The sequence below is a fragment of the Eptesicus fuscus genome, chromosome 11, assembly GCF_027574615.1.
Source record: "Eptesicus fuscus isolate TK198812 chromosome 11, DD_ASM_mEF_20220401, whole genome shotgun sequence".
Taxonomy (NCBI): Eukaryota; Metazoa; Chordata; class Mammalia; order Chiroptera; family Vespertilionidae; genus Eptesicus; species Eptesicus fuscus.
In genome coordinates, this window is record NC_072483.1 from 16,844,021 (window position 1) to 16,869,965 (window position 25,945).

At 49.4% G+C, this 25,945-nt stretch overlaps 2 protein-coding genes across 2 annotated transcripts in view; one reads left to right on the forward strand and one right to left on the reverse strand.

Moving 5' to 3' along the window:
- MGAT5 (alpha-1,6-mannosylglycoprotein 6-beta-N-acetylglucosaminyltransferase) overlaps positions 1-9,841 on the forward strand; it is a 368,322-nt gene extending 358,481 nt beyond the window's left edge. The window contains exons 18-19 of the mRNA XM_054722778.1: positions 2,068-2,225; positions 8,500-9,841. Coding sequence (XP_054578753.1) covers positions 2,068-2,225; positions 8,500-8,698 — 357 coding nt within the window. The 3' untranslated portion in view covers positions 8,699-9,841. The remainder of the gene's footprint in view (positions 1-2,067; positions 2,226-8,499) is intronic.
- Positions 9,842-15,405: 5,564 nt separating this feature from the next.
- The window catches only part of TMEM163 (transmembrane protein 163), a 219,672-nt gene continuing 209,132 nt past the window's right edge, over positions 15,406-25,945 (reverse strand). The window contains exons 7-8 of the mRNA XM_028148151.2: positions 24,572-24,713; positions 15,406-16,210 (exon numbers count right to left, since the gene is read on the reverse strand). Coding sequence (XP_028003952.2) covers positions 16,150-16,210; positions 24,572-24,713 — 203 coding nt within the window. The 3' untranslated portion in view covers positions 15,406-16,149. The remainder of the gene's footprint in view (positions 16,211-24,571; positions 24,714-25,945) is intronic.

Sequence of the window (25,945 nt, forward strand, 5' to 3'; positions counted from 1 at the left end):
GGCAAAGGGATGGCTCTCGTAGACAAATTGTCTTACATACTCCAGGCAACTCGACCTCTTACCTCTGGACCCTGGCAGCAAGTAATGGTCGACCTTGGAATATTACCCTTAACATTTATAAGTGCCTCTTAAAAGTCGCCTCACTTTAGCTCACAGGAATTATATAAGGACTAAAGGACAAGTGGTATTCTCCATTTTAGATGTGATAGCAGGCAGAGAGCTCCAGGGATGTCTGTGAAGTCCCCCAGCTGGGACTATAATTGTAACCCAGATCCCCACGCTCCTCCTGCCTTACCTGGTCCCGTGCTTACTGGGAACACCTTCAGGCCTTCCTCGCTTCAGTTTTACCAAATCTTAAGAAGGTCCTGCTGCTACTCTCACTATTGGCTCCCAAAACAAACTTCTGAGAGGATGCCAGCCCAGCCCCAGTGAACCCTGAGTAAGCAGGACTGGGGCCCGTGTGCATGTGTAATTGCGCTAAGCTTGCCCGTTGAAGGGACCTGGAGGTGGTCGGCTGCAGTGGTTTACTGAGAAGTGAGCAGATGGCACAGATCCACCCTGCAGCGGAGCTTTGAGGGCACTTGCTTTGTGCAGACTTCGTGGTGCCATGTAGCCCCAGCTTCTCGGATGCACAGGCATCCCCTCTACGAGGGACAGGAAGCGGGGTAAGCACTTGTGGTCCACCTGCTGTTTGCCAGCCTTCCACTCAGCTCCATCACTTAGTCAGCATCACTTTGCACAGATGAGTGATGGAGCCCAGACCAGACTGGGTAGCGTGCCCAGAGCACCCCAGGGACAGCGTCAGATTCAGCCTCCTAACTTGAAGTGCCTTCCTTGGCCACATCACCTCCTAATCTGACATGGCAGTCTTTATCCTCATTTATTTTACTCCTGGGACTGCTTCACGTACCACCAGAAGCTAAAAATGAATAAGGAGCAAAGTTTCTAACTGCCTGTAGGTGTCATATAAGGAAAGACATTCGTGATTTTTTTAAAGAAAAGCTCTAAAAGCCAGTATTGGAGCCTCCAGCCTTGGTGGATTTCCAGTTCCCCAGCCTAATCCAGGGTTGGGCCACACTGAATCCAGGAGGCAGAGAAATTCTCATGTGACTTCTAGTGATATAGACAGCTGGTCTGACCCAGGTTTCTCTGGTTGTTTGCCTATCCCATGTACTCACACAGTAGGCTTTGGTGTACGTTGGATTTAAAATCTTATTTTAATAATTAAAGGCTGTAGAAGTTATCAGATGTCTCCTGGAGGTGTATAAACAAAGTTGTTTGCATTAGCCCACCCCACTCAGGTCTTCCCTGGACCTACTAGTTTCCTCCACTCCCTCTAGATCCCGGGAATGACGGGCCCTGCCCCATCCTGAGCTCCCACACCTGTGCCAGGGTGCCTCTCTGACGGGGTGCAGGTTACCTCACGTCCTATCACACACCCTCAGACCATTTCCCTAGCTGTTGAATTAGGGCGACATTGTAATTGTTTTCAGCCAACAAGCCCTGAGCCCAACCAAGACCATGACCCCTCAAGAGGTTCTATGAGCAGTGCCCACAGACGCCCTGCTGTACCCCTTTGCTTCATAAGTAGAAACTGGTGCTCACAAAAATGCCACATAGGAAACTGCCTGATGATGTAGACACTGGGAATGTCTTTGGGATTAGAGCAGAGGAAACAGAACAGCTAGAGAAGGGGGCCTGTGGTGGGCCCTTGAGGGCAGAGGATCTGAATAGCTGACTGTGTAATTGCTGGTGGTGATACAGTGGCTGGCCACTGCCACTGGCAGCCAGTGCTGTGCACACGACATGCGCTACCTCTCATCCTGTGTGGAGGTGGGAGATGCCATTGCCCCTTTGGCAGTTGAGGGAGCTGGTAGGTAGACAGGTGAAGAGCTGGCCCAGGGACATGCTCTGGCTGAGGCCAGTTCCAACCCAAGCTTGTCTGGAGCCCACCTGCTCCCCTTCCCTGTTCCCTGGCAGCAGCCGCCTCCCCTGTGGGCTGCCTGGCAGGCTGGGGTTGCAAGTTGCAGCTTTGGTCCCTTGACTGATGGCTTTTTGTCATTTCAGGACTTCTGCCATGGGCAGGTGATGTGGCCGCCCCTCAGTGCCCTGCAGGTGAAGCTTGCTGGGCCCGGGCAGTCCTGCAAGCAGGTGTGCCAGGAGAACCAGCTCATCTGTGAGCCATCTTTCTTCCAGCACCTGAACAAGGACAAGGACCTGCTGAAGTGAGTGCTGCAGCGGGGCGGGGCGGGGCGGGGCAGCCCAGAGCAGGATGAGGTTCCATTTCCAGGCTCGTGGGCTGTGGGAAGGTGAGCAGGTTGCAGCGTGATCCCCCCCAGAGAAAGTTAGTTAGCGGCATTTTTATTGTTAGGTAGATGAGGTCACCTGGCATGCCGAGATATTTAGCATTCGAATGAGAGTGTTTTATTTGCATAAGTAATGTCATGTCTGGACTTGAAGATTGTGGGAGGTGTTCACTTTGCTACCCTCATACCTGAGAACCATGGGATCGGAGGTGGGCACAGAACCACAGCAGTCTGAGACGTGCAGGTGACGGGTGAGCCTTGCACCCTAGAGTGAGGAAGGAATGAGAGACATGGGCAAGGAGCTGGCAAGAACTGCCTACAGCAAAGTCCACGCCACCTTCCCCTCCTGCAGCCCGTCCCTGTTTGCACGTTTGTCCAGCTCCTCTGATATGAGCAGGCCTGACCCTGCCAGGTCCCTCGGCAGGAGGTGGGTGTGGTGGGCGCCTGGAATGCAGGCCAGCCTGCACCCAGGAGGGACCATCTGGATTGCATGAGCTTTTGCCCTTGTGCTTGCATTGCTTTTACTGACACCACTCACTTCCCTCTGCATTGGCATTTTGAGTTTGGCAGTTGCAGTTCCCAAATTTCCTTGTGAGGTTTCTTTGATCTCTGACTCATGACCCCCTCCGTAGAGCAGTGGTCTGTCCCTGTCTCAAAGGGTGTTTAAGGAACACAATGGCCTCTGGAGCGAGGCTTGCCTGGCCCCGCTCTGGCTTCGTGCCTGTCGGAGAATGAGGTTGGCCACCGTGGTTACCTGTGCAGAGTCGTCTGAGCTGACCTGGTCATTATTCTCAAGTATAAACCCGTTTTAGAAAGAGCACGTGGCTCTGGCGTCACAGCCGCAGGGAAGCTCTGCTGAGGAGGGACATGGGAGATGCTTTCTTCCTGCCGAGACCAGGTCCGGCTGCCCTGGCTCACCATCAACCTAAAGACCAGGCCGGGCCAGTCAGGGCAGTGCCTGCTGAGGTGGAATCTGTGAGAGGCAGCGGTGCTCTGGTTTATGTGGAAAGCCTGTAATGGTCCTAGAAGCACACATCCCGGATTCTAGGGTCCAGCAGGGGCTTCCCACCGGCTCATCTTATAAACATCTTCTGTAGCAAAGTGGCTTTCTGAGAACCCCAAGTGTCTATGCATCAGTCTGGATTGGCTGGGGTGAGCCAATGCAGATGGTGGTATCTCAGGTACCTTTCTGAGCACTTTACGCATTATAATTAATGTAATCCCCTTTACAGCAGACTAGGGACTGTCCACCCAGAATTGTCTAAATGCCCCCCACCTGTCCCCAGGAAACGGATGCTGCTGCCCGGGTCCCGTGATCGAGGCCCCACACAGCATGCCTTTCCCCAGAGCATGGGCCTAGGTCCAATGAGGAGACAGGAAGGAGAGCCAATGAGCTAGTCTCCTCTGTCCCCTCGATTTTCTCATCTGTAACATGGGGACATCCTGGGTGATGGTGAGGTGATGTGCAGCCAGTGCTGACACGGAGCGAACGGCCCCTCTTCCAGAGCTCTGGGTGGGGAAGCAGGCCCGAGGTAACCAGGAGGAGCCAAGAGAGCCAGGCCTCGTGCCATGGGAGTGCCTAACGACTCCCCCCATTGTAGGTTTCTTCTTGGGAGCCTGCAGGGAATGCTAACATTGCAATAAAGCTGCCTGCAGTTAATTCTCTGAACATAAGGGCCCTACTGAATGCATTGTGCCTGCATTTGTAAATGCTGACAATGTTGTAAAACCCAGCTATCTGCCATCTGCTAGTGCCTCCTCAGCACGAGGTGCCCCTGGCCCACCCATGTTCATGGCCAGTTAGCAATGAGGGGCTCCACACGCCAGCACTGCTTTTCCTGCTCCACCTTGCAGGCCTGGATTGCGACATGAATTGAGCCCTTTGGAGCGTTCCGTGCTGTCACCTTGAATCGGGAATCGGCAGCTGGTCTTGAGCTGCGGTGCAGGCAGGGCACAGTGTGCATGCTGCAGGGGCGACCACCAGCTCCTGTGCACAGAGCATGCGCGGTTCTAACAGAAATGGGTAGAGACCCTGGGATGAATCACGCCCAGGCCGGGGTGGCCCTTTGGGGAGGGCCTCGCTCCATACATGCATTCACATGAGACCTTGTTTGTGATTTGGCTGCCTTTTCAAGTTGTATCTTCTAAAATATTAGATTATTAAGTTTTGGAGGATTTTAACTAAGCTTTGGTGCCTGGGAAGAGGGAATGGCCCTGAGTCAGAGTGGTCAAGGGGAGCTTGGGGCACTTGGAAGTAGCATGGTGGCGGGTGAGGGAGGGAGGAACTCCAGGACAGGGATGATGGGAGGGCTAGGCCAGCTACGGTCCCTCACACTGTGTGTACCCGTGTGTCAGGGGGGAATGGGCGGTTCTGTCCTCTCAGGAAGTCGGGGGCCCGTGGGAAGGCGGGCCTTTGCCCTTTGATTCTTCCAGAGCCATAAAATGTAAACTGAGGCATTGGACCTCAGGGGCCCCAACTCTGCCCTGTAAGAGAAGCAGGAGAGGCAGCACCCTGCAGAAGGGAAACTAGACCGCACCAGGGTCCCCGCACAGGTGTGAGGGTGTGTGAGCAAGAATGGGCGTGAATGGGTATGTGTGTCCGGGGGTGACAGACATCACAGGAACACAGAGGCTGGAACAGTGACATGAATGCCCTGGAAAGGAACGGCTCCCTAGTGGAGAGGGGATTGCGGGCCATGGAGGCTGTCTGGGCTCTGGGTACTCTCCAGGGATTAGGAAAGTCACCTCACCTCTCTGGTGAATTTTCTCACCAGTTAAGCAGGAACGATGGCATGGCCTTCCTGTGTGGCCAGGGCTGTGGGGCAGGGCCCTGCCGCTAAAGGAGGGAGCGCTCCCTGGGGCCAGCAGGTGGGTGGCATCCAGAGGTGGCCAGAGCTGTGCCACGCACTGGACCACGTGAAGACTGGGGACTGCCTGTGGGAAGATGGCGGTCTCCGACACCATCCCTGGGCAGGCAGGCTGCTCCCATGACCAGGGGACGGAGCCTGGGGTCTGAGTCCAGGTGACCAGGGCAGGAGCTGGAGGGTTCTTTGTGGCCACTGACAGTGACAGCCCCTGCCATGGGGTCTGAGGTGAGTTGCAGACATTTCCACGCTCCTGCTTAGCAGGGTACCAGGCAGATGAATCAAGATACAGCAGGTGCTATCATTCCCCTCAATAAAGAGCTTAAGCATAACTGTTTCCCAAGGCCGCGTTCCATATGGAAACTTGAATGCACACGTGAGCTCTGGAGACCCCTTGCTGTGGATTGGCCAGCTGGGATAGCCTGTGTAGGGTTTGGAAGCCCCGAGTCTCTGTCTCCTTTTCCTTTAGGAAAGCCATAAAACGCCACTTCCTGCATTCCTGGTCCACAACCTTAACCCTCTGCATGCCTCCACCTCCTGGCTGGTGTGCCAAGACCAGGGTGACGGGGGATTTAGGGAAGTCGCAGAGCCCCCTGGCAACTACAGGGGTGAGATACGAGGGAGCGCTGCCCTCCCCAGCACCAAGTGCCAGGCTGGCAGCCCTGAGAGCCACCAGCATCCCCCAGATGCCCTGGAAATCGTCTGATTTAGTGTTGGCAAGGGCTGGGCCAGGGAGTGTGTTAGTTGGCTGGAGGAAGAAAAGAGGGGGGCTGAAGGAATGAGGCCTGGGGAAAGGGGACCTGGAAGCCTTGCAGGGACAGCAGGAAACCTCGGGGTCCCCAGCCAGACCCTCCCCTGTCCGTAGGAATCGAGACTTCTGTGAAGGTAGGAAAATGGAGACAATTGTCCCGTGTGTCCTTTCACAATGTGGGAAGGGAGGCCGGTGCCTAGCCCACCCTGTGTCTGCCAGGCCGAGGAGCATGATGGCGATGATGTTTGTGACAGCAGTTCCCACTTCTGAGCCCTCCCCCAGGGCTAGACATTGCCCAGTGTTCTAAGGTGCTACTGTCATTCCCACACCTCCTGTGGTTAAGAATTATCTACCCCAGTTCACAGAGGCCCAGTCATGGGTCCAGGGTCACAGGTCTGCCTGGCCGCCTGGACCTTCTTCTCTGAACTGTCCCCATGTGGCAGGCAGGCACCAGGCTAGACACCTGGTGAGCTGGGGGGCAGCAATGTACCCCAAGGAGCAGGAGGAGAAAGCATGGCCCCTCTTTGGGACAGAGGCAGAGACACTGGGTCTGTAGCCCACAGACAAGCCAGCTGTAGGAGATGGCAGAGGAGCAGGAGCACAGGCTGAGGTCAGGATTTAGATTCCTCCCTGCAGTCCTGAGGCCTAGCACTTACTGGGGGGGCGGGGGGGGGGGGGGGGGACGACACTGCTGTTGCATGGCTGCTGAGGGCCAGTGAGCCACACCCCAGAGCAGCACCTCCCTCTGATTAGCAGGGTACCAGGAAGATGATTCCTGCCGCAGAGACCAAGGCCATGCAGCAGGAATCTTTGTGAGCCATCAATAAAAAACATTCAACATAGCTGTACAAATTAGGGCATCCAAAAAGGTACACACACTTCGAATAATTATAAAGATAGTGTTTATTAAAATACACTAGAGGCCCGGTCACGAAATTCGTGCACGGTGAGGGGGGGGGTGGTCCCCTTAGCCCAGCCTGCACCGTCTTCAATCTGGGACCCCTCAAGGTATGCCCGACTGCCCTCTCACAATCCAGGACTGCTGGCTCCCAACCGCTCGCCTGCCTGCCTGCCTGATTGCCCCTAACTGCTTCTGCCTGCCAGCCTGATCACCCCACCCCATAACCACTCCCCTGCCAGCCTGATCGAATCCTAACTGCTCCCCTGCCAGCTTGGTCACCCCCAACGGCCCTCCCCTGCAGGTCTGGTCCCCCCCCCAACTGCCCTCCCCTGCCAGCCCGGTCACCCCTAACTGCCCTCCCCTGCAGGCCTGGTCCCCACAAACTGTCCTCCTCTGGAGGCCTGGTCACCCCCAACGGCCCTCCCCTGCAGGCCCAGTCCCCCACAATTGCCCTCCCTTGCAGGCCCGGTCCCTCCCAACTGCCCTCCCCTGCAGGCCTGGTCCCTCCCAACTGCCCTCCCCTGCTGGCCTGATCGCCCACAACTGCCCTCCCCTGCCGGCCATCTTGTGGTGGCCATCTTGTGTCCACATGGGGACAACCATCTTTGACCACATTGGGGCGGCCATCTTGTGTGTTGGAGTGATGGTCAATTTGCATATTACTCTTTTATTATATAGGATTTCATTTTCGAAATTGAGTTATCAGCTCTTAAAATGTATATGCATATTTTTGGGGACACCCTGTATTTAAATATTACACAACTTTGCCCCAGTCTTACTCCTTAGAAGTAACCATTGTTAAGGTTTTAATGTATAGCCTTCTCGGCTTTTAGACACACACAGTCTTACATATACACATTATACACACTCACATTCTCTTACACACACACATACATACACCACACACACACCTTCTTATACACACTCATACTCTCACCCATTCATATGCACACACACACCACACACACGTTCTTATCCATGCTCTCAACCACTCACATGCATGCACATACACACACCACACACACACAGTTCTTCCACACTTATACTCCCACCCACTCATATGCACACACACATATACCACACACGTTCTTACACACTCATGCGCTCAACCACTCACATGCACATACACATACATCACACACATTCACTCACACATGTTCTTACACAACCATACCCTCACCCACTCACACGCACGCACAAACACACAGGTGGAGCTGGGTCATGCTGTGCCTCCTGTTCTGTGACTTGCCTCCTGCAGGACAGCTCCACGCTGTCACTTGCATTTGCACCTCATCCTGTTTCAGAACTCCCAAAGCACATGCGCCAAGTTGATCTCCCCATTCCCCATGTGGTGTTTGGGTTATTTACTTGTACACTTACATACAGTCTTCACAAGCAGCCTTGAATGCATGTCCCCACACATTCAGGCACACACTCTCTCTAGCCCCATCCCTCGAGTGGAGACTTGATGGGTCAAAAGGTGGAGACTTGCTGGGTCAAAAGGTGGAGACTTGCTGGGTCAGAAGGTGGAGACTTGCTGGGTCAGAGGGTGCTGGCTGCTGTCTGTTTACAGCAGGAGAAGCGACCATGCTCCCCACCTTCAGGAGGTGGGCCAAGGAGCCAGTGACGAGGACAGTCCATGCACCTCCAACCTTGTGCCTTTCTCTTCCTCTCCAGGTACGAGGTGATCTGCCAAAGCTCAGAGCTGGCCAAGGACATCCTGGTGCCCTCCTTTGACCCCAAGAACAAGCACTGTGTGTTTCAAGGTGACCTCCTGCTGTTCAGCTGTGCAGGCGCCCACCCCAGGCACCGGAGGATCTGCCCCTGCCGGGACTTCATCAAGGGCCAGGTGGCTCTCTGCAAAGACTGTCTATAGCGGCCACCAGCCGGCCCTGCACACACGCTGCTGGGAAGACAGCGGCTCCAGCCCCGTCCTGGCAGAGCCTGGGGGGCAGGCGTCATTCAGGGACTCTCGCCAGAGCCTGAACTTTTTGGTGGAAGGTTTCGATGTGGTATCACTCCTGCTGTGGTCAGCGCATCACAGTGGCATTTTCACCAAAACCAAAGGCGGGCAGGCATCAGGCCAGGAGCCTGGCTGCTCTCCCTGGCACAACTTTATTTTTTGAGGAGCAACTGCAGGGAGAATCCCTCAATGCACTTGCTCTAGGGTAGAGCACGAATCTCAAGATTCATTTAAAACAAAACAAACCAGAGGGGGAACTGAGCTGGTTGGCAAGAACTTTTTAGGAACATTCCTAAATCCATTAACTTATTTATTTGGGAGGGGGAGGGTACCAGGGGAGGGCAGAGAGGGACTGATCACCGGGCTTGTTTCTTTGATTTCCCACTGTTTACCATCCACCTTCACGCAATAGTTTTCTGTCCCCTTCAGGGTGGTGCAGGAAGGAGAGGAGGGGAGCGCTGTGGGGACCTAGCTCCGCAAAGCAGATGGTGGCAGAAGAGAAGAAAATCTTGTGTGTGTGCTTGGTGGTAGCTACAGAACAGCCACCCCCAGATGTGGGGGGACAACCCAGCCAGGGAGCGAAGTACATGATTGGGAAAGTGACATCTGGTGGTTGGTGGTAAATCCCGAAAGGCAGGACCAGGACCGAAAGAGCTACCATTGGGCGTAGTTGTGATGTTTACCCCTTACAAGCGTTGTCTTTGAGCTGGGAGTGGATGAGGGAACTGGCCCCTGTGGCCTGATGTCACACTGGAGCTGGGATGCAAACCTTGGGCTTGCGTTACATTCCTTCCAATGCCTGGAACCTCCATAGCCCAGGGAATGAGGCTCTGGGCGAACTTGATGTTGGCTGGGGGAGCCGGGGCAAGCCAGTGTGAAAATGAGTCGCTGTCCTGGCCGCTCACCTGTGGGGTGGGGGTGGGGTGGCTCGCAGCCCAGGCACCAGTATTCTAAGGGATGAGCCAGTTGGCAGCTTGGCCTGGTCAGACTCACTGAACTCCCTTCCAGCCCCTGCGCTATGCTTTGCTGGGTTCCCGCCCCCACCAGGCAGTTTCAGTGCTTTGGGTATATGTTTCCTGGGAAGCCCTGGCATCCCCATGCAGTAAGAGTGAGCCCTCTCCTCCCTCTTAGTCTCCCTGTTATGAGTAGTTGGGGTCCACCCAGCCCTCGGTGGTGGCCTGGCCTCCCGGCACCCTGCATGCCCTCAGGCAGCTGCCCAGCCTCGGCTGGCAAAGAGCTGGCAAGATGAATGGCGGGTGGGCCTTTGAGAAGTGAGACTAAAGGAAGGACTCTGTTTCAGGAGGACAGAGGGAGTGTGGAGCCTTTTCATGTGGGAAGTTAGATTCTGCCTGCTCTCCGTTCTTCCCTCGTGCATAAATAGCACCAAATGCACAGCCGGCCTTTTTTACTTTGACTCTCAGTGTGTCTGAATCCCAGCTCCAATCCTAGAGAACAGAGGGTGTAGGAGGGGAAGCACCTACCACCTCTCAGGTGACCCCTGAACACATGTGCAAGGGAGAGTGCTGATGGGAGGCCAGGGCCCAGCAGCAAGGACACAAGATGTGAGTTGAGTGAGTGAGTGTGGGTGTATGTGTTCTTTTAAGATTTGCAAGGGCAGTTGCCTGCGGTAGGAGGAGAAATAACTGCCTTCCTTGCTGTTAGGAATTGCTTTTCTCTGTGAATGGTCCTCTTGGCTGCACCCTGAATTGTGGGAATTGGCTTAAGCTCCCAGGCCTACAATTCCTGGGCCCATGCTGCCCTCTCCTGGGCCCTTCTGGGAGCTTCCAGTGGTGAGGATGTCAGTGCAGGCATTCGACCAGCAGGGGTCGCCTGCGGGCCGAGACTGATTTCCCAAGCTCAGCAACCCATTTTGCAGAGAGCTGTTTATTAAACCAGCACAGGGACTCAGAAAGTGTGGAAACTAAGAAGCTACATTCTGTGGGAAGACTCGGTGCCTGCCTTGTGTTCCAGAAGCTTCTAGGATTGCTTGCTGGCTGCCCGAGCTCAGGGCCTCCCCACCGTCCCACTCTTGTCAGGACTCTCAGCTCAAGTGCCCAGCAGGGCACTTTCCCCATTAGGTCCCTCTGCTTCTGCCAGCCCAGTGTTGGTTGAGGTGAGGCAGTTCCATGGGAGGGAGGCGGGGACAGGCGGGGAGAGGGGCCTGCTGCTCCTGGGGCACACTGACCCACACCCCAGTTGTTGAAGGCTTTATCGATAGAGGCAGGGATGCTGGACGGATACTGGCCTCCAGGCCCCCCTAAACTTGGCCCAAGTCAGGTCAGTGGTCCACTACCAGTAGGGACTTGATTCCTGCCTGCCTTGGCGGAGGGCGCCTCAGAGTGTGGGCAGTTTTTCCTAACAGAGTCCTAAGCTAACCTGTGGTTGGAGACCCTTCCGCACTGGGACCTAGTCCAGGGCCCCCGTCTCCCTGGCTATGAGCACACGTTGCCTGGGCTGTAAGTTTTTGTACATTTTTCCTAAGTGAAATCTGGCGTTTTCCCCCCACCGTGATCTTAAATTCCTAAAACAAAACAAAACAAAACAAAAAACACCTGAGGGAAAACATTTATCTAATTTGTTAAAAGAGAGAAAGCCTTCCTTTGACAGGTAAACACTTTCAGGAGTAAAAGCTCCTAAAGGGGAACACTGCTTTTAATGTCAGTGGACACCTCATTTACTCTGCGTATGTAATTGGATTTGCACTTGAACAAAGGGGGAGGTTTTTTGCATTTTTGCTTAAGTTGGGTTTCTGTCACTGCGTGTAGTTTGCCTCTTTTGTGTTTGCTGTATGTTTGGGAATATCGTGAATCTGTTTGATATTTATTGTTTCTCTGAGGTGCCTTTTCACTTTTCTTTGGGGTTGGTTTTGGAACCTGGTGCACTCCTCCAGCTTGGAGACAGGACCTGTCCTTGTGTCACTGTGGACTCTCAGGGCACCAGAAACGCCCTTCCAGCCCCTAGGCCAGCACGTATATGCACGTACACCCCCCTGAAGCGGTGAGAACCCCAAGCCGTCCCAGGCCGCTTGGTCACATCTGGGTCTGGGGACTGCTGCCTGGCCCTTGGCCCGGGCTCCCTGCCACCAGGCACGTGGTGAGGTGTGGCAGGGCAGCGCCAGCCCTGGCTGAGGGGCTGCACTGCAAGGAAGCAGCGCCGCTGAGCTCCTGAGGAGCACTGGCCCCGGCCATTGATCTGCTGGACATCACGAAGGGGGAAGAATATGCACACCCTCTTGTTTCCTTAGTGAGCACGGGGTTTCATAACTGTGACCACTTGGTTTCGTCTGGAAGGAGAGCCCCCTGCTTCGCTGGTAGCGCAGGCATGAATGTGACAGGTTGACCGAAACTGCTGTTCACAGGGGAGTTGCGTTTGTGGACCAGACCAAGGCAGGCCACCCACTCTCCATGGTGGCTTACCTGGATTGTGTATGTAATTAGCACATGACCACCCCCTTCCCTGCCCCCAAACTTCTTGGTTTTTTGAAAGTCTATTTGCGAACGACAGGCTCTGTTGCACGTGTTGCTATCCGAAGCCTGGACTGTTGTATTTATTTAAAAACAATTTTGTTTTCACATTGGCTTCATTCCTCTTCCACCCATCCCCGCGGGCCCGCAAGCGTTTCTGTGTGAAGAGCTGATGGGCACAGACTCAGCTTCTTTAGGAAGGTGGGATGTCCTAAAGCTGAGGGCCAGTCATTCTCATTCCTGTTGGCTTCAACAAGAAGTGGAAAGCCAAGTTTTTATAGCAAAAGGCCAAACTAGCTGTAGTCTCAGATGCAGAAAAAAAAAATTACGTAGCTCTCTTAGCACTTAGGGGTTTTGTGAGGATTCGGTGTTTAGCAGTGTCTGGCACATAGTAGGCCCTAGTAAGTGTTAAATGTTATTACATTTTACAAAATTTGAGAAATAAAGAGCTGCACTCACTCCTTATCAGTTGGTTCAAAAGTCGTACCTACAGGACACTATTATCCCAGGTTGACGGACTGTTGTGGGATTTACCGGTTAGCGTGTCTAAGTCCCACGCCCACCCTGTGGCTGGAACGTTGCCGGGTTCCTGAATGCACTGACTGGAAAGCATGCCTGGCTTCGGCCCCAGATGAAACGAGGCTGCGGAATTTGCACACGGGAGGTGGCAAGGGTGACCTTTGGCTCCATGCTGGGCCTCACCCCAGTGATGTCTCCTGGACCATTCCAGAGTTTTTCCTTGGGGAACTTTTTGAGCTAGCAATTAAGGTGAATTTTCCCATTGACTGTACCCCTTAAAGTTAACCGTTCTTCTGAAACAGTTAAGAGAGGCTTTTCTATTTCCAAGGGGCAGGGAGCGACCGATTGAACTTAGGAAGTCCCCTGCTACGCCCTCCGGCCAGGGCGGCTCCTCCCCAGTCCAGTCCACAGGGGCCAGACTCCTGGGCGGGTGAGCTGTCACGTGTTTGCACTGGCCCTGGGGCCACAGGCTAGCCCGGGGAACCCCAAGACTATACCACCATCCCAGTGGAGCCGGGGGGCGGGGGGGGGGGGGGGGAGAGGGGGCCGGGAGAGTATCTTCAGAACCACTCCCAGAGCTGCTGGTGGTTCACTGATTTTTCCCCCAAGTCACCTAAAGATCAGTTCACTTTTTGTTTTATTGGGGTTCTAGCCTCTTGCTCCCCAATAGATTGGAGCTGCGTCTCCTTGCCTGTCTTGATCCTCCTCTGGGCAGATGTATTGTGGAGTATGGAGGAGTTTGCTGGAGCCCTGTGTCCGAGTTCCTGTTTTCTCTTCAGCTGAATCTGCAGCCCTAGACTTCTGCAGGTGTAAGACTGGGATTCACCTTCCCCAAGCATCATTCCTCTATCCCTGATTTGTGGAGCCTTGAGATGGTCTCCCCCAGTGGCCTGCAGCTGGTGAGGCCTGGCAGAGGGACCACGGCCAGCTCATAGGACATCAGGTGTGTGTGTGGAGGGTGGGGGCTTGGGGCGCGCAGAGGACGTTAGCCAGGCTGGCGCCTGGCGGCCTGGCTGGGACAGCGGCATGGGAATTACTGTCAAAGGGGAGACGGAGCAAAGTTGGGAAGCATTTTGCTCACTGTCCTGCCCAGCTGTTAATAGGACAATAGTGGAACAGTCTGCCAAAGGAGATGGTGATGTCCCTTCTACTGTAGTCGCTGTCACAACCTTGATGTCTTTAAGCTAATGACCGTTCACATCTGTGTCTTCAAACAGCGCCTGGCTCACTCCGGGGTTTAGTGCAGGGTTCTGCCAACGAGGTGTCGCTGTCCACACGTCCCAACGTACTGTACCTGCATAGAGAGCACTGCTTTGTTTTCCACTGTTGTAGACAAAACTAGGGAGAACTTTATTTTTCAATAAACTTTTCTTGTGTGACAGGTAGGAGTGATCTTTGGGGGGCTGGGTGGGTGCAGGGTCACCTGCAGAACACAGCCCAGCTGCACCCCAGCGCTGGCGCCCACTACCTGCGTCTCACCGTTTGCAGACGCCGCCGGAAAGGCTGAGAGACCATGACGGTCAAGGAATGGAGGACGGTTTCACTGTGGTGCGTTCCTTCCCCGCCTCACATCCACCGACACTCATCTCAGAGCACTCCCTAGACGGGGCCTTTTTTTTTTTTGAGATAACTACTACATCAGATGCTTGAAAATCATTAAGGCTGTGCTAGTGAAATAGTCCTAAAAAGGCTGAGGGCCTGTTAGACCTGATGCATTTCCCTCATGAGCACTGCGTTAGGCACCTGCCCTGGAAACAAGATCAAGTCCGTGCGCACACCAGGGGCTGCTGCAGGTGATGCCGGGGGAAGGCGTGGCTCAGCCTCAGCACGGCCTCACGCTCTGCCCAGAGCAGGGACAGCACACAGTTCCTGGATACGGAGTCGCAGGTATGGCATGATTCCTGTACACCAGTCCCAGAAAGGTCCGAGCAGAATATGAGTGTGTACGTTTAGGGGGGGCTACATCCTAGTTTCCCTCCGAGCTTCCACGCTGTGTTAAATACACAGGAAACCTGCAGGAAAGACACCACTGAGTCTCCCATCCCCAGACCTATTTGAGCAGTCGGCCCTCTATCAGGTCCGTGTTAATGTCCTGCAGAGCACTCCGCAAAGCGCCGTGGAGGAAGCTGGCTGGCTGCACCAGGCTGCACCACGGTCGGGCCCCCAGACCAAACCACCTCCCTTTCATCAGCCTGAAGTAGAGCAGTGGGAGGGGAGTTAGGGTCTGGGACAACCATCCTTCAGTCACAGGCAAGGTCAGCTCCAAGGCCTCGGACACCACCACATCAGTGTGTGGCCACCCCTCACCTGAGCGATGGGTGGCCTCCCCACAGACGCAACCCACAGTCCTCCAGGGTCTCCACTCACACTCCACCCGGAACAAGTGACCCTTCCACGTTGTCCTTCAGCCACACAGCAAGCCTGCCTGCCTGTGACAGGGACACCTCTCAAAGGTCTCCTCCTGGACCACACAAAACAGGGCGCGGTCTCTATTGGCCAGACAGGCGCCTGGGCAAGCAGCAAGTGCTACAGTACAGATGGGTGTGGGGACCATGTTCACAGAACTGATACCTGATGTTACCTAAGCTGCAGACATCTCGTCCTTACAGCCACTTCTCACAGGCCAGTGTACCACGGCCACCTGACGACACAGAGATGCCTGCACATGTGGGTAGATTGTGTCATTATTTATTACAAATAAACGGTGGTTTCACATCTGTCAAAAATGGGTCCTGTTTTTACATGTGTGTTCAGGTTCTGAATGTACAAGAAAGGGTCATGTGCTTAGTTTGTCCATGCAAAGCTCACACGTACATCACTAAGTACTTTAAAAATAGAATGGTCTCCTCTTGAACCAATCTGTTTAGATTCAGGATTAGTAAAACAGTATGAAACTAATGAAAGACAGTGACAGGAATTAGGAAGTGCAACACTGATGGTTCTGGGCATGTGAAGGGGTGAGGGGCAGAGGGGTACACACGGTCTTCCCTTCAGCTCTGCCGGAGAGGAGCTCCCAGGGCCCGCGCTGCTCCGCGCCCAGAGGAGCCGGGTCCGGACAGTGGCTCTGTTTCAGAGCTTCCTGCCAAGCAGAGACCTCATCCGGCCCACAGGAACCCTTTTACTCCAGAAAACAAACAGCCAGTTCCCAACAGACACGGGAAAACCAGTGTCCCCTCCTGGGCACGGTGTCTTGACGGGGTGACGGGGGAGGTGGGCGAGGGGAGCAGTGCAGACCAACCTGCTGGGCACGCCTGTTCCCGTGAACACAAACTCTCCAGATAAGAAAGCGGATGTTCAGCTAAATACTGGCACCGTCCGCCGTGTGGGAACCCCTCGTCGTCCTGACGTCTTCATGCAGATACAGACTGGCGCTCGGGCGCTTCACTCAAACATCTCGTAGTGGCGCGTCTGCCTCACTCTAGGCACCATGTCGATGAGAAGTCTGCAGAGGACACACACAGGTCACCCAGCACACCCCCAGCGCCCTGGGCTTTGAGCGCTTGGGGAAGCAGATGGGAGAGACAACTTAAAAAAAACTAATTCACATACCATAAAATTCAGCTTGGGAAAGTATATAATTTGGTGGTGTTTAGTATATGCTTAGATTGTCCAATCATCACCACCTCCTAATTCTAGAACATTTTCCTCACCCCAAAAAGAAACCCACCAGCATTACTCCCTTTTCCCTCCCCAACTCCCCCCAACCACTAATAGATTTTCCCTAATTAAGAGAATATTTAATTTATAAAAGTAGACATGTACACTATTATTTTATAATTCACCTAATTGTTTAAAGTGTGAAGTTGAAAGTTTATGTCTGTTTTGTTTGTTCATATATTTTGTTTTTAGATTCCAAATATAAGTGAAATCATATGGTATTTGTCTTTGTCTCACTTATCTCACTTCACATAATACCCTCTAGGTTCATCCATGTTGTGGCAAATAGCAAGATTTCATTCTTCTTTTTATGGCAGAGTAATGTTCCATTGTATATATGTACCACACCTTCTTTAGCCATTCATCTATCCAAGGGCACTTAGGTTGCTTCAGTATCTTGGCTATTGTAAATAATGCTGCATATGTCTTTTCTAATTAATGTTTTCAGTTTCTTTGGATGAATACCTAAAAGTGGGATTTATGGGTCACAAGGTACTCTGCCCACTTTTTAATCAGATTATTAGGATTTTCTTTTGTTTTTTTGGTGTCAAGTTATATGATTTCCTTACACTGTATATTTTGGAAGTTAACTCCTTAATGGATGTATCATTGGTGCATATCTTCTCCCATGCAGTAGGTTGTTGTTGTTTTTTTATGGTCTCCTTCACTATGCAAAACCTTTTTAGTTTGATATAGTCCAGTTTGTTTATTCTTTCATTTCCCTTGCAAGAGGAGACATATCTAGAAAAATATTGCTAAAAGTGATGTCAGCCCTGGCCAGTTTTCTTAGAGGTTAGAGCGTTGAACCAAGGACCAAATGGTCACAGGATCCATTCCCAGCCAAGGGCATGTACTTTAGTTTTAGGTTCAATCCCCAGCCCTGGTTGGGATGCAAATGGGAGGCAACCTATCATTGTGTCTCTTTCACATCAATGCTTCTCTCTCTCTCTCTCTCCCATCTTTCCTCTTCCTTTCCATTCTCTCTAAAAATCAATAGAAAAAGTATCCTTATTCCTTGGGTGAATACTAAAAAATAGTGATATCAGAGTTTACTGCCTATGTTTTCTTCTAACAGTTTTATGATTTCGGGTCTTATAAGTCCTTAATCCATTTTCAGCTTATTTTTGTATATGGTGTAAGAAAGTGGTCTAGTTCATTTTGCATATGTCTCTTTTCCAACACCATTTACTGGAGAGATTATCGTTACCCCATTGTATATTCTTGCCTTCTTTGTCATATAGGCATGTGTTTATCTCTGGGCTATCATGTCCCATTGATCTATGTGTCTGTTTTTATGTCAGTACCACGATGGTTTGATTACTATAGCCTTGTATAATTTGATGTCAGGTAACATGATAAACCTCCAACTTTGTTCTTTCTCAAGATTACTTTGGCTATTCAGAGTCTTTTGTGGTTCCATATAATTTATGCTAGTTCTGTGAAAAGTGCCATTGGTATTTTGATAGGGATTGCATTGACTCTGCCGCTTGCTTGGGATAATATTTAACTACTAGAGGCCCGGTGCATGAAATTCATGCACTGGGGGGAGGTGTCCCTCAGCCCAGCCTGCACCCTCTCCAATCTGGGACCCCTCAGGGGATGTCTGACTGCCGATCCCTGTGGGATCGGGCCTAAACCAGCAGTTGGACATCCCTCTCACAATCTGGGACTGCTGGCTCCCAACCACTCGCCTGCCTGCCAGCCTGATCACCTCCTAACAACTCCCCTGCCAGCCTGATTGATGCCTAACTGCTCCCGTGCCGGCCCAATTGCCCCCAACCACCCTCCCCTGCCGGCCTGATCGCCCCCAACTGCCCTTCCCTGCAGGCCTGGTCCCCCCAACTGCCTTCCCCTGCTGGTCTGATTGCCCACAACTACCCTCCCCTGCCGGCCATCTTGTGGTGGTCATCTTTGACCACATGGGGGTGGCCATCTTGTGCAAGCGCGTGAAGGTCAATTTGCACATTACCTCTTTATTATATAGGATGTTAATTCTTCCAGTCCATGAGCACCGTGTATGCTTCCATTTATTTGTATCTTCAATTTCTTTCTTCAATGTCTTATAGTTTTCCAAGTACAGGTATTTTACCTCCTGGGTTAAATTTATTCCTGAGTACTATTTTTTATGCCATTGTAAATAGAATTTTCTTAATTTCTCTTTCTGATAGTTCATTATAGGTGTATAAAATGCAACTGATTTCTGAATATTAAGTTTGTATTCTGCTACTTGACTGAATTTATTTATTAGTTCTAGTAGTTTTTTTTTGGTGAAATCTTCAGGGTTCTCTCTATATATTATCTGTCATCTGCAAATGAAAGTTTTACTACTTCCTTTCCAATTTGGATACCTTTAATTTCTTTCTCTTGTTGAATAAAACTGGTGCAGTGGACATCCTTGTCTTGTTCCTGATCTTAAAGACAAAGCTTCCACCTTTCCACTACTGAGTATGTTAGCTGTTTGTCATATTCTAGTATAGCCTTTATATGTTGAGGTATGTTCCCTCTATTTCTACTTTGCTGAGAGTTTTTATCATAAATGGGTGCTAGATTTTGTTAAATGAAATTTCTTAATATATCGATATGATCATATGATTTTTATCCTTCATTTTGTTTACTAGGTGTACCGGTTAATAATGGCGGTTTTTGTAATCAAAGAAAACACGATAATTTCAAGAGAAACATCAAAAGTGCTTTATTCAAAGTAATGTCCATCACTAGCTACACATTTCCCCCATCTCTCAGGTAATTTATGGATACCGTCCCAATAGAACTTTTCTTGTTTTGAGGCAAACCATTCAGAGACCCAATTTTCCACTTCTTCGTATGTTTTGAAGTGCTGCTCAGAAAGTTCGTGTGCCATAGATCGGAACAAGTGGTAATCTGAAGGAGCAAGGTCTGGTGAATATGGCGGGTGGGTTAATACTTCCCAGGCAAGATCTTTTAACGTGTCTTTAACTGGCTTTGAAGTGTGTGATGGTGCGTCATCATGAAACAAAATTACTTTGCCGTGTCTTCTAGTACATTCTGGTCGTTTCATGATCAAAGCGTAGTTCAAATTGATTATTTGTTGTCAGTAGTGATCAGTAATAATGGTTTCACCTGGTTTTAGAAGCTCATGATACACCACACCTTCCTGATCCCACCAAACACAGAGCATTGTCTTCTTTCTGAATCGATTTGGCCTTGTAGTCGATGTTGATGGTTGACCTGGATCAACCCATGATTTTGTGCATTTAGGATTCTCAAAATAAATCCACTTTTCATCGCCAGTCACAATTCGATGCAAAAAAGACTTTCTTTCATGCCACTGAAGCAACATTTTACTGATGGCTTTTTGGTTTTCCATTTGTCTTTCATTCAGTTGATGTGGCACCCATTTTCCTTCCTTTAAAATCTTTCCCAGTGCTTGTAAATGATTGGAAATTGTTTGCTGAATAATGTTTCATCTTTCTGCGAGTTGTTTTTGAGTTTGACATGCATCTTCATCCAATAATGCTTGTAATTGTTGGTCTTCAAACTTTTTCGGTTGACCTGGACGTTCTTTGTCTTTCACATCAAAATCATCACTTTTAAAGCATTTAAACCAGCGTTTACAAGTATCTTGAGATGGAGCATGTTCACCATAAGCTTCCTGAAGTATACGATAACTTTTTCTTCAAAATAAAGTAATGAATTAAAACTTCCTGCAAATGCTCTTTTTTTGGCACGAAATTTGACATTTTTAAGCGTAAAAATATCTATGGTGTTAACACCTTCAGCAAATTTGACATATGAAGTTTGGAAGCTTGCTGTCAACACAACAAAATAGCATACATATCAAATCGCATATATATCAACATATGTGTAATTCCATCTATTGAAAAAAAATCCGCATTATTAACTGGTACACCTAGTATGTGCTGTATCATGTTAATTGATTTGCAGATATTAAACCAACCTTGCATCCCAGGAATAAATCCCACTTGGTCATAGTGTATCACCTCTTTAATGTATTGCAGAATTCTGTTTGCTAATATTTTGTTAGGGATTCTTTTTGTATCTATGCTCATCTGGGATATTGGCCTATAATTTTCTTTCTTTGTAGTGTCTTTGTCTAATTTTAGTATCAGGGTAATGACTATTGTAAAATGTCTTTGGGAGCTTCCCCGCCTTGTCAATTTTTGGAATAGTTTAAGAAGGATAATTCATTGAATGTTAGATAAAATTCACCTGTGAAGCCATCTGGTCCAGGACTTTTGTTTGTTGGGAATCTTTTGATTATTGACTCTATTTCATTAGCAATTATTGGTCTGTTCAGATTTTGTTTCTCATGTTATTTTAGGAATTTATCCACTTCTTCCAGGTAGTCCAATTTGTTGGCATAAAATTGTCCATAGTATTTTCTTATAATCCTTTGTATATCTATGGTGTCACCCTTCTCTTTCATTTCTGGTTTTATTTATTTTGACCCTCTCTCTTCTTTTCTTGATGAGTCTGACTAAAGGTTTATCCATTTTGTTTGACTCTTCAAAGAACCAGCTCTTTATTTCATTGATCTTTTCTATTGTGTATTACCACTCTAATCTTTCTTTCCTTCCTTCTGCTCACTTTAGCTTTTGTTTGTTCATCTTTTTCTAGTTTCTTTAGGTGGAAGGTTAGATCATTTGAGATTTTTTCTTGTTTCTTGAAGTAGGCTTGTATTGCTAGAAATTTCCCCTTAGAAGTGCTCTGGCTGTGTCCATAGATTTTTTTTTGGTCGTTGTGTTTTCATTTTCATTTGTCTCAAGGCATCTTTTGTTTTCTTTCTTGATCTCATTGTTAAACCATTTGTTGTTTAGTAGCATGTTATTTAGGCTTCACATGTTTGTGTGTTTTTCAACTTTCTTCTTGTAATTGATTTCTAATTTCATACCATTGCGATAGGGAAAAGATGTTTGATATTATTTCAGTTACCTTAAATTTATTGAGATTTGTTTTGTGGCCTATCATGTGGTCTATCCTGGAAATGTTCTGTGTGCACTTGAAATGAAAGTATATTCTGCTGCTTTGGGGTAAAAAAAAATGTCCTAAATATATAAATTAAATCCATCTGGTTAAATGTGTCATTTAAGGCCACTGTTTCCTTGTTGATTTTTTGTCTGGATGATCTATCCATTGTCAATGAGTTGTTAAAGTCCTCTACTATGACTGTATTACTGTCTCACCCTTTATATCCATCAATACTTGCTGTATATATTTAGGTTCCCCTAGGTTAATTGCATAGATGTTTACGAGAGGTAGATCCTCTTGCTGGATTGGTCCTTTACCATTATGAAATACCCTTCTTTTTCTCTTGTTACAGCCCTTGTTTTGAAGTTTATTTTGTCTGATATAAGTATTGCTACTCCAACTTTTTGTTTGTTTCCATTTGCATGAACTATGTTTTTCCATCCCTTTACTTTTAGTTTATGTCTTCCAATCTGAAATGGATCTCTTGTAGGCAGCATATGTATATGTCTTGTTTTTTACCCATTCAACCACCCTATGTCTTCTGATTGGAGCATGTAGTCCATTTACATTTAAAGTAATTATTAATAGGTAAGTAGTTATTGCCATTTTATTGTTTTCTGATTGTTTTTGTAGTGCTTCTCTGTTCCTTTCTTGTTCTCTTGTGTGTTGATGACTTTCTATTGTGTTTGGATTCCTTTCTCTTTATTTCTTCTATATCACTTATAGATTTTTGGTTTGTGGTTACTATGTGCTTTATATATACAAAGCAATGTTCAGCATTCTATTTTAAGTTGATAGTTACTAAAGTTCAAACACATTCTAAAATCACTGCAATTTTTCCTCTCCCCTTCCACATTTATGGTTTTGTCATTATTTTTTACTTTTTGTGTGTATCTGTGTATCCCTTAATTTATTTTTGTAATTACACATGATCTTTCTACTTTATAATTGGCTGATCCACTACTTTTACTGTTTCCCTTTGTCAATGGAAATTTTATCTTTCCTATATTCTCTTATGATATATTTGATCTTTCTACTTAAAGAAGTCCCTTTAACATCTCTTATAACACTTATTTAGTGGTGATGAACTCCTTTAGCTTTTCCTTGTCTGCTTTGATTATAATGATATAGAGTAACCTTTGTGGTAGGTCCTTGCTTTTCATGACTTTTAATATTTTGTGCCAATCCCTTCTGGCTGCAAAGTTTCTGTTGAGAAATCAGCTGACAGTCTTATGGGAGCTCCCTTATAGGTAATGGAATGATTTTCTCTTGCTGTTTTTAAGATTCTTTCTTTGTCTTTAACCTTTTGCATTTTAATTATGATATGTCTTGGTGAGGGCCTCTTTGGGTTCATGTTGTTTGTGACTCTCTGTGCTTCCTGGACTTGTCTGTCTATTTCCTTTGCCAGATTAGGAAGTTTTCAGTCATTATTTCTTTCAAGTAGGTTTTTAATCCCTTGTTCTCCCTCTTCTGCTGGTACCCCTCTGATGCAAATGTTGTTATTCTTGATATTATCCTTTAAACTATCCTCATTTTAAAATATTCTTTCTTATTGCAGTTCCAATTGGGTGTTTCCCACTACCTTGTCTTCCAGGTCAATAATTCAGTCCTGTGTTTTGAACTCTGCATCTAGTAGATTGCTTGTTTCCATTTTGTTTAGTTCTTTTTCTAGAGTTTCTTTCTGTTCTTTTATTTGGGGTATGTTTCTTTGTCTCCTCATTTTGGTTGCCTGTGTTTGCTTCTATGTGTTAAGTAGATCTATGTGTTAAGTATCACCCAGTCTTGGTAGAATGGCCTTATATAGTGTCTTGTGGGGCCCAGTGGCACAGTCTCCCTGATCACCTGAGCCAGGTGCTACAGGAGTGTTCCTTCTGTGGGTTGTGTGTGCCCTCTGATGTAGTTGAGCCCTGTTGGCACATCAGTGGGTGGGATTGACCTTCAGGCTAAATGACTAAAGCAGACAAGCTATTGTGTGGAGGCTAATCACATAGGGGGAGTCATTTTAGTGGGGCTTCGTTGCCAGCTGCTTCCACCCTGCAGATGAGTTATTTGTGGAGCTAGTTGGTGGTGCCCTGATACAGTCTAAAGCTGGCCCCGGGTGTGTTGCTTCTGGAGCTTCTTAGGAGGGGCTCCAGTGCGGGCTTGAGGCCATCTGGTAGGAGCTACAAGGTCTTTGTGGTTTGTTGCCACTTGTGCTGGGCTTGGAGGCACTTGGAAGAGGCTGTGCTGTGAATCAAGGTTGGTTGCCACTAGCTCCAGGCTTGGGACCCTTTGGTGGGCACCACAGTGTGTGCTGACACAGGCACCACATGTACTGGGCTCATGGCCATTTAGTTGAAGTTAGTTCCAAGTCAACACTGGCCAGTTTTGTCAGGCTTGGGGCCCCCTGATAGGAATTACAATGCAAGTTGAGATATATCCCCTCTTGTGCCAGGCATGCCAAGGCTACTGCTGCTTGTTTGGGGTTTGTGGAACTTTGAAGGATTTTAGGTAAGTCCATAGTGTGAGCCACAGAAGGCCACTTGTGTATAAGATCCACTGGAAGCACTTGGGCTGGAAATTTGAGTTGAGTGGGGTGGGGTCTCAGAGAATTACCAGGGTGGGGCAAATGGTGTTAGCGAAGGTGATAGAGAGCTGGGATTTGGCACCCACCTGTGACTGACGGCTGAGTGCAGTAGGGCTCAGCAAAGCAATCTTGTCTGCCAGCACTTCCATCCCTGGGGAGAACTGCCCTGACCCCTTCCCCTCCAGCCCTCACCCTGAAGCTAGTCCATTCAGTTTCTCCCTGGGTGTCCCTGGCACTTTTCAAGAGGCTGACCTTGCACTGAAGCCCAGAGAAATGAGTGAGCAAGTCCATGTGCAGGTCCCTCAAGATGAACGCTTGAGACTCCAGTAGCCCCATCTCACTCAGATGCCTACTGGTTTTCACAGCCAGAGGGCATGAGGAGTCTTCAGCCCAGCACTGGTGCCCGTTTGTGACTTAAAGCCTATACCTCTTGTCAAAGCCCTTGCCCCACTTCAGTGCCAGCCACAAGACTATCTGATTCCGATGTGAGCTTTTTCAGTCACCTGACCCCACGTAGGCTCAGGGTGGTCGCAGGTACAGGTGTGACCATCAGGGGTGGAAAATGGAGCACTCATGGATACCAAGAAAGCAAATAGGAAAACAGGCACTTACTTGACCCCGTAGGCAAATATGATAAGGCCGATGAGCACACCTGTGCTGCCATCCAGGTACCAGACCGCCGAGTTATGCTTGAATACCTCCGCACTCAGAAGAATAGAGAAGCCCATCACGCCTCCCACGAGGGAGTTAAATCCTGGGAAAGAAGCAGAGAGAGGCTGAGGGCACTGCCGAGCGAACTTCCTTAGCCACCAAGAAACTACCCAAACACCAGCAAGCTCCACATCCAAGCCTGCGCTGCAGGGAATGTTGCCCAGAAGCACTCTCGCAGGTGACAGCTGCCAACTGAGACCCCTGGGTGGCCTGTCAAGTCTGTTCAAATGTCACCAGAGACCTTGTTAGACAGAGCCATCACCCCCCACTGTCAGTCTCCATCCCTGCCAGGCACTCATGCCCACTTGACAGAGCCTGTATGTGGTTACTGTCGGTCTGCCTCCCACACACGAGAATATCCAGACCCTATGAGGTCAGGACAGTGCCTGGTACACGGGAGACATTCAAATACTGGGTGACTCAAATCTGTTGAATGTCTCCTGGGCCCAGTACCCAGTGGGCATCTTATCAGTCTGATTATTATCCCACTTTACTGATGACAGAACTAAAGCTAAGCAGAGTGAGGTTAAATCAATTGACCGAGGTAACACAGATTGAGAGGAGCAGGGCCAGCCCACGTCCTTTCCTTCCAGAGTCTAAGTCACCTGAGGATTTTCACTCTGGGAAGAAAAAATGCAAAGTCAAGAATTAGGTACATGGCTGCAGAAACGGCAATCCAGACAGATGTTGATCATCTCCTTTCACATACGTCACACCTCAGGGGGTCCCCACAACTTAGGTATCCATTTTACCTGTGAGTTTCCAAGGCCACACGGGAAGGGAATTGCTTAGAGGGGCTCCTGAGGTTGCACCGTGGTGTGAGCCGCACGGCTCCTAGTCTGCCTCAGTGCAATGGCCTGGAGAAGCTCTGGGTCCATGCTGCCTGGGGACCCCCTGGCAGCTGGTCTGTGCAGGGTCAGCAACCTCTCCAGCAACAGGCCCTGTCTCATTCCTGGGGCAACTCCACTTGTGTTGTTTTTGCTGACTCAAAAGTGTCAGCTCGGGTTGCACTCACTGGGGACTGTACAACTGGGGAGAGGCTAAATGAAGAGCAGGGGGAGAGGAAGATGTGGGCGTAGAGAAGACTTGAGCAAAGCCTGGGTAAGACGCCTTCTCAGGTCCAAGGTGGAGACTTTGATAATGGGAACAAGATGAACCTGGCTGGGCCCTGCAATGGCATCTCATTGGCTGTTGCAACCCTCTTCTCTTCCCTCAAATCTGTCATCTTCTCACTTCAATTCTCAGCTGGTGACTCGGCCCTGCATTTCTTAGAGC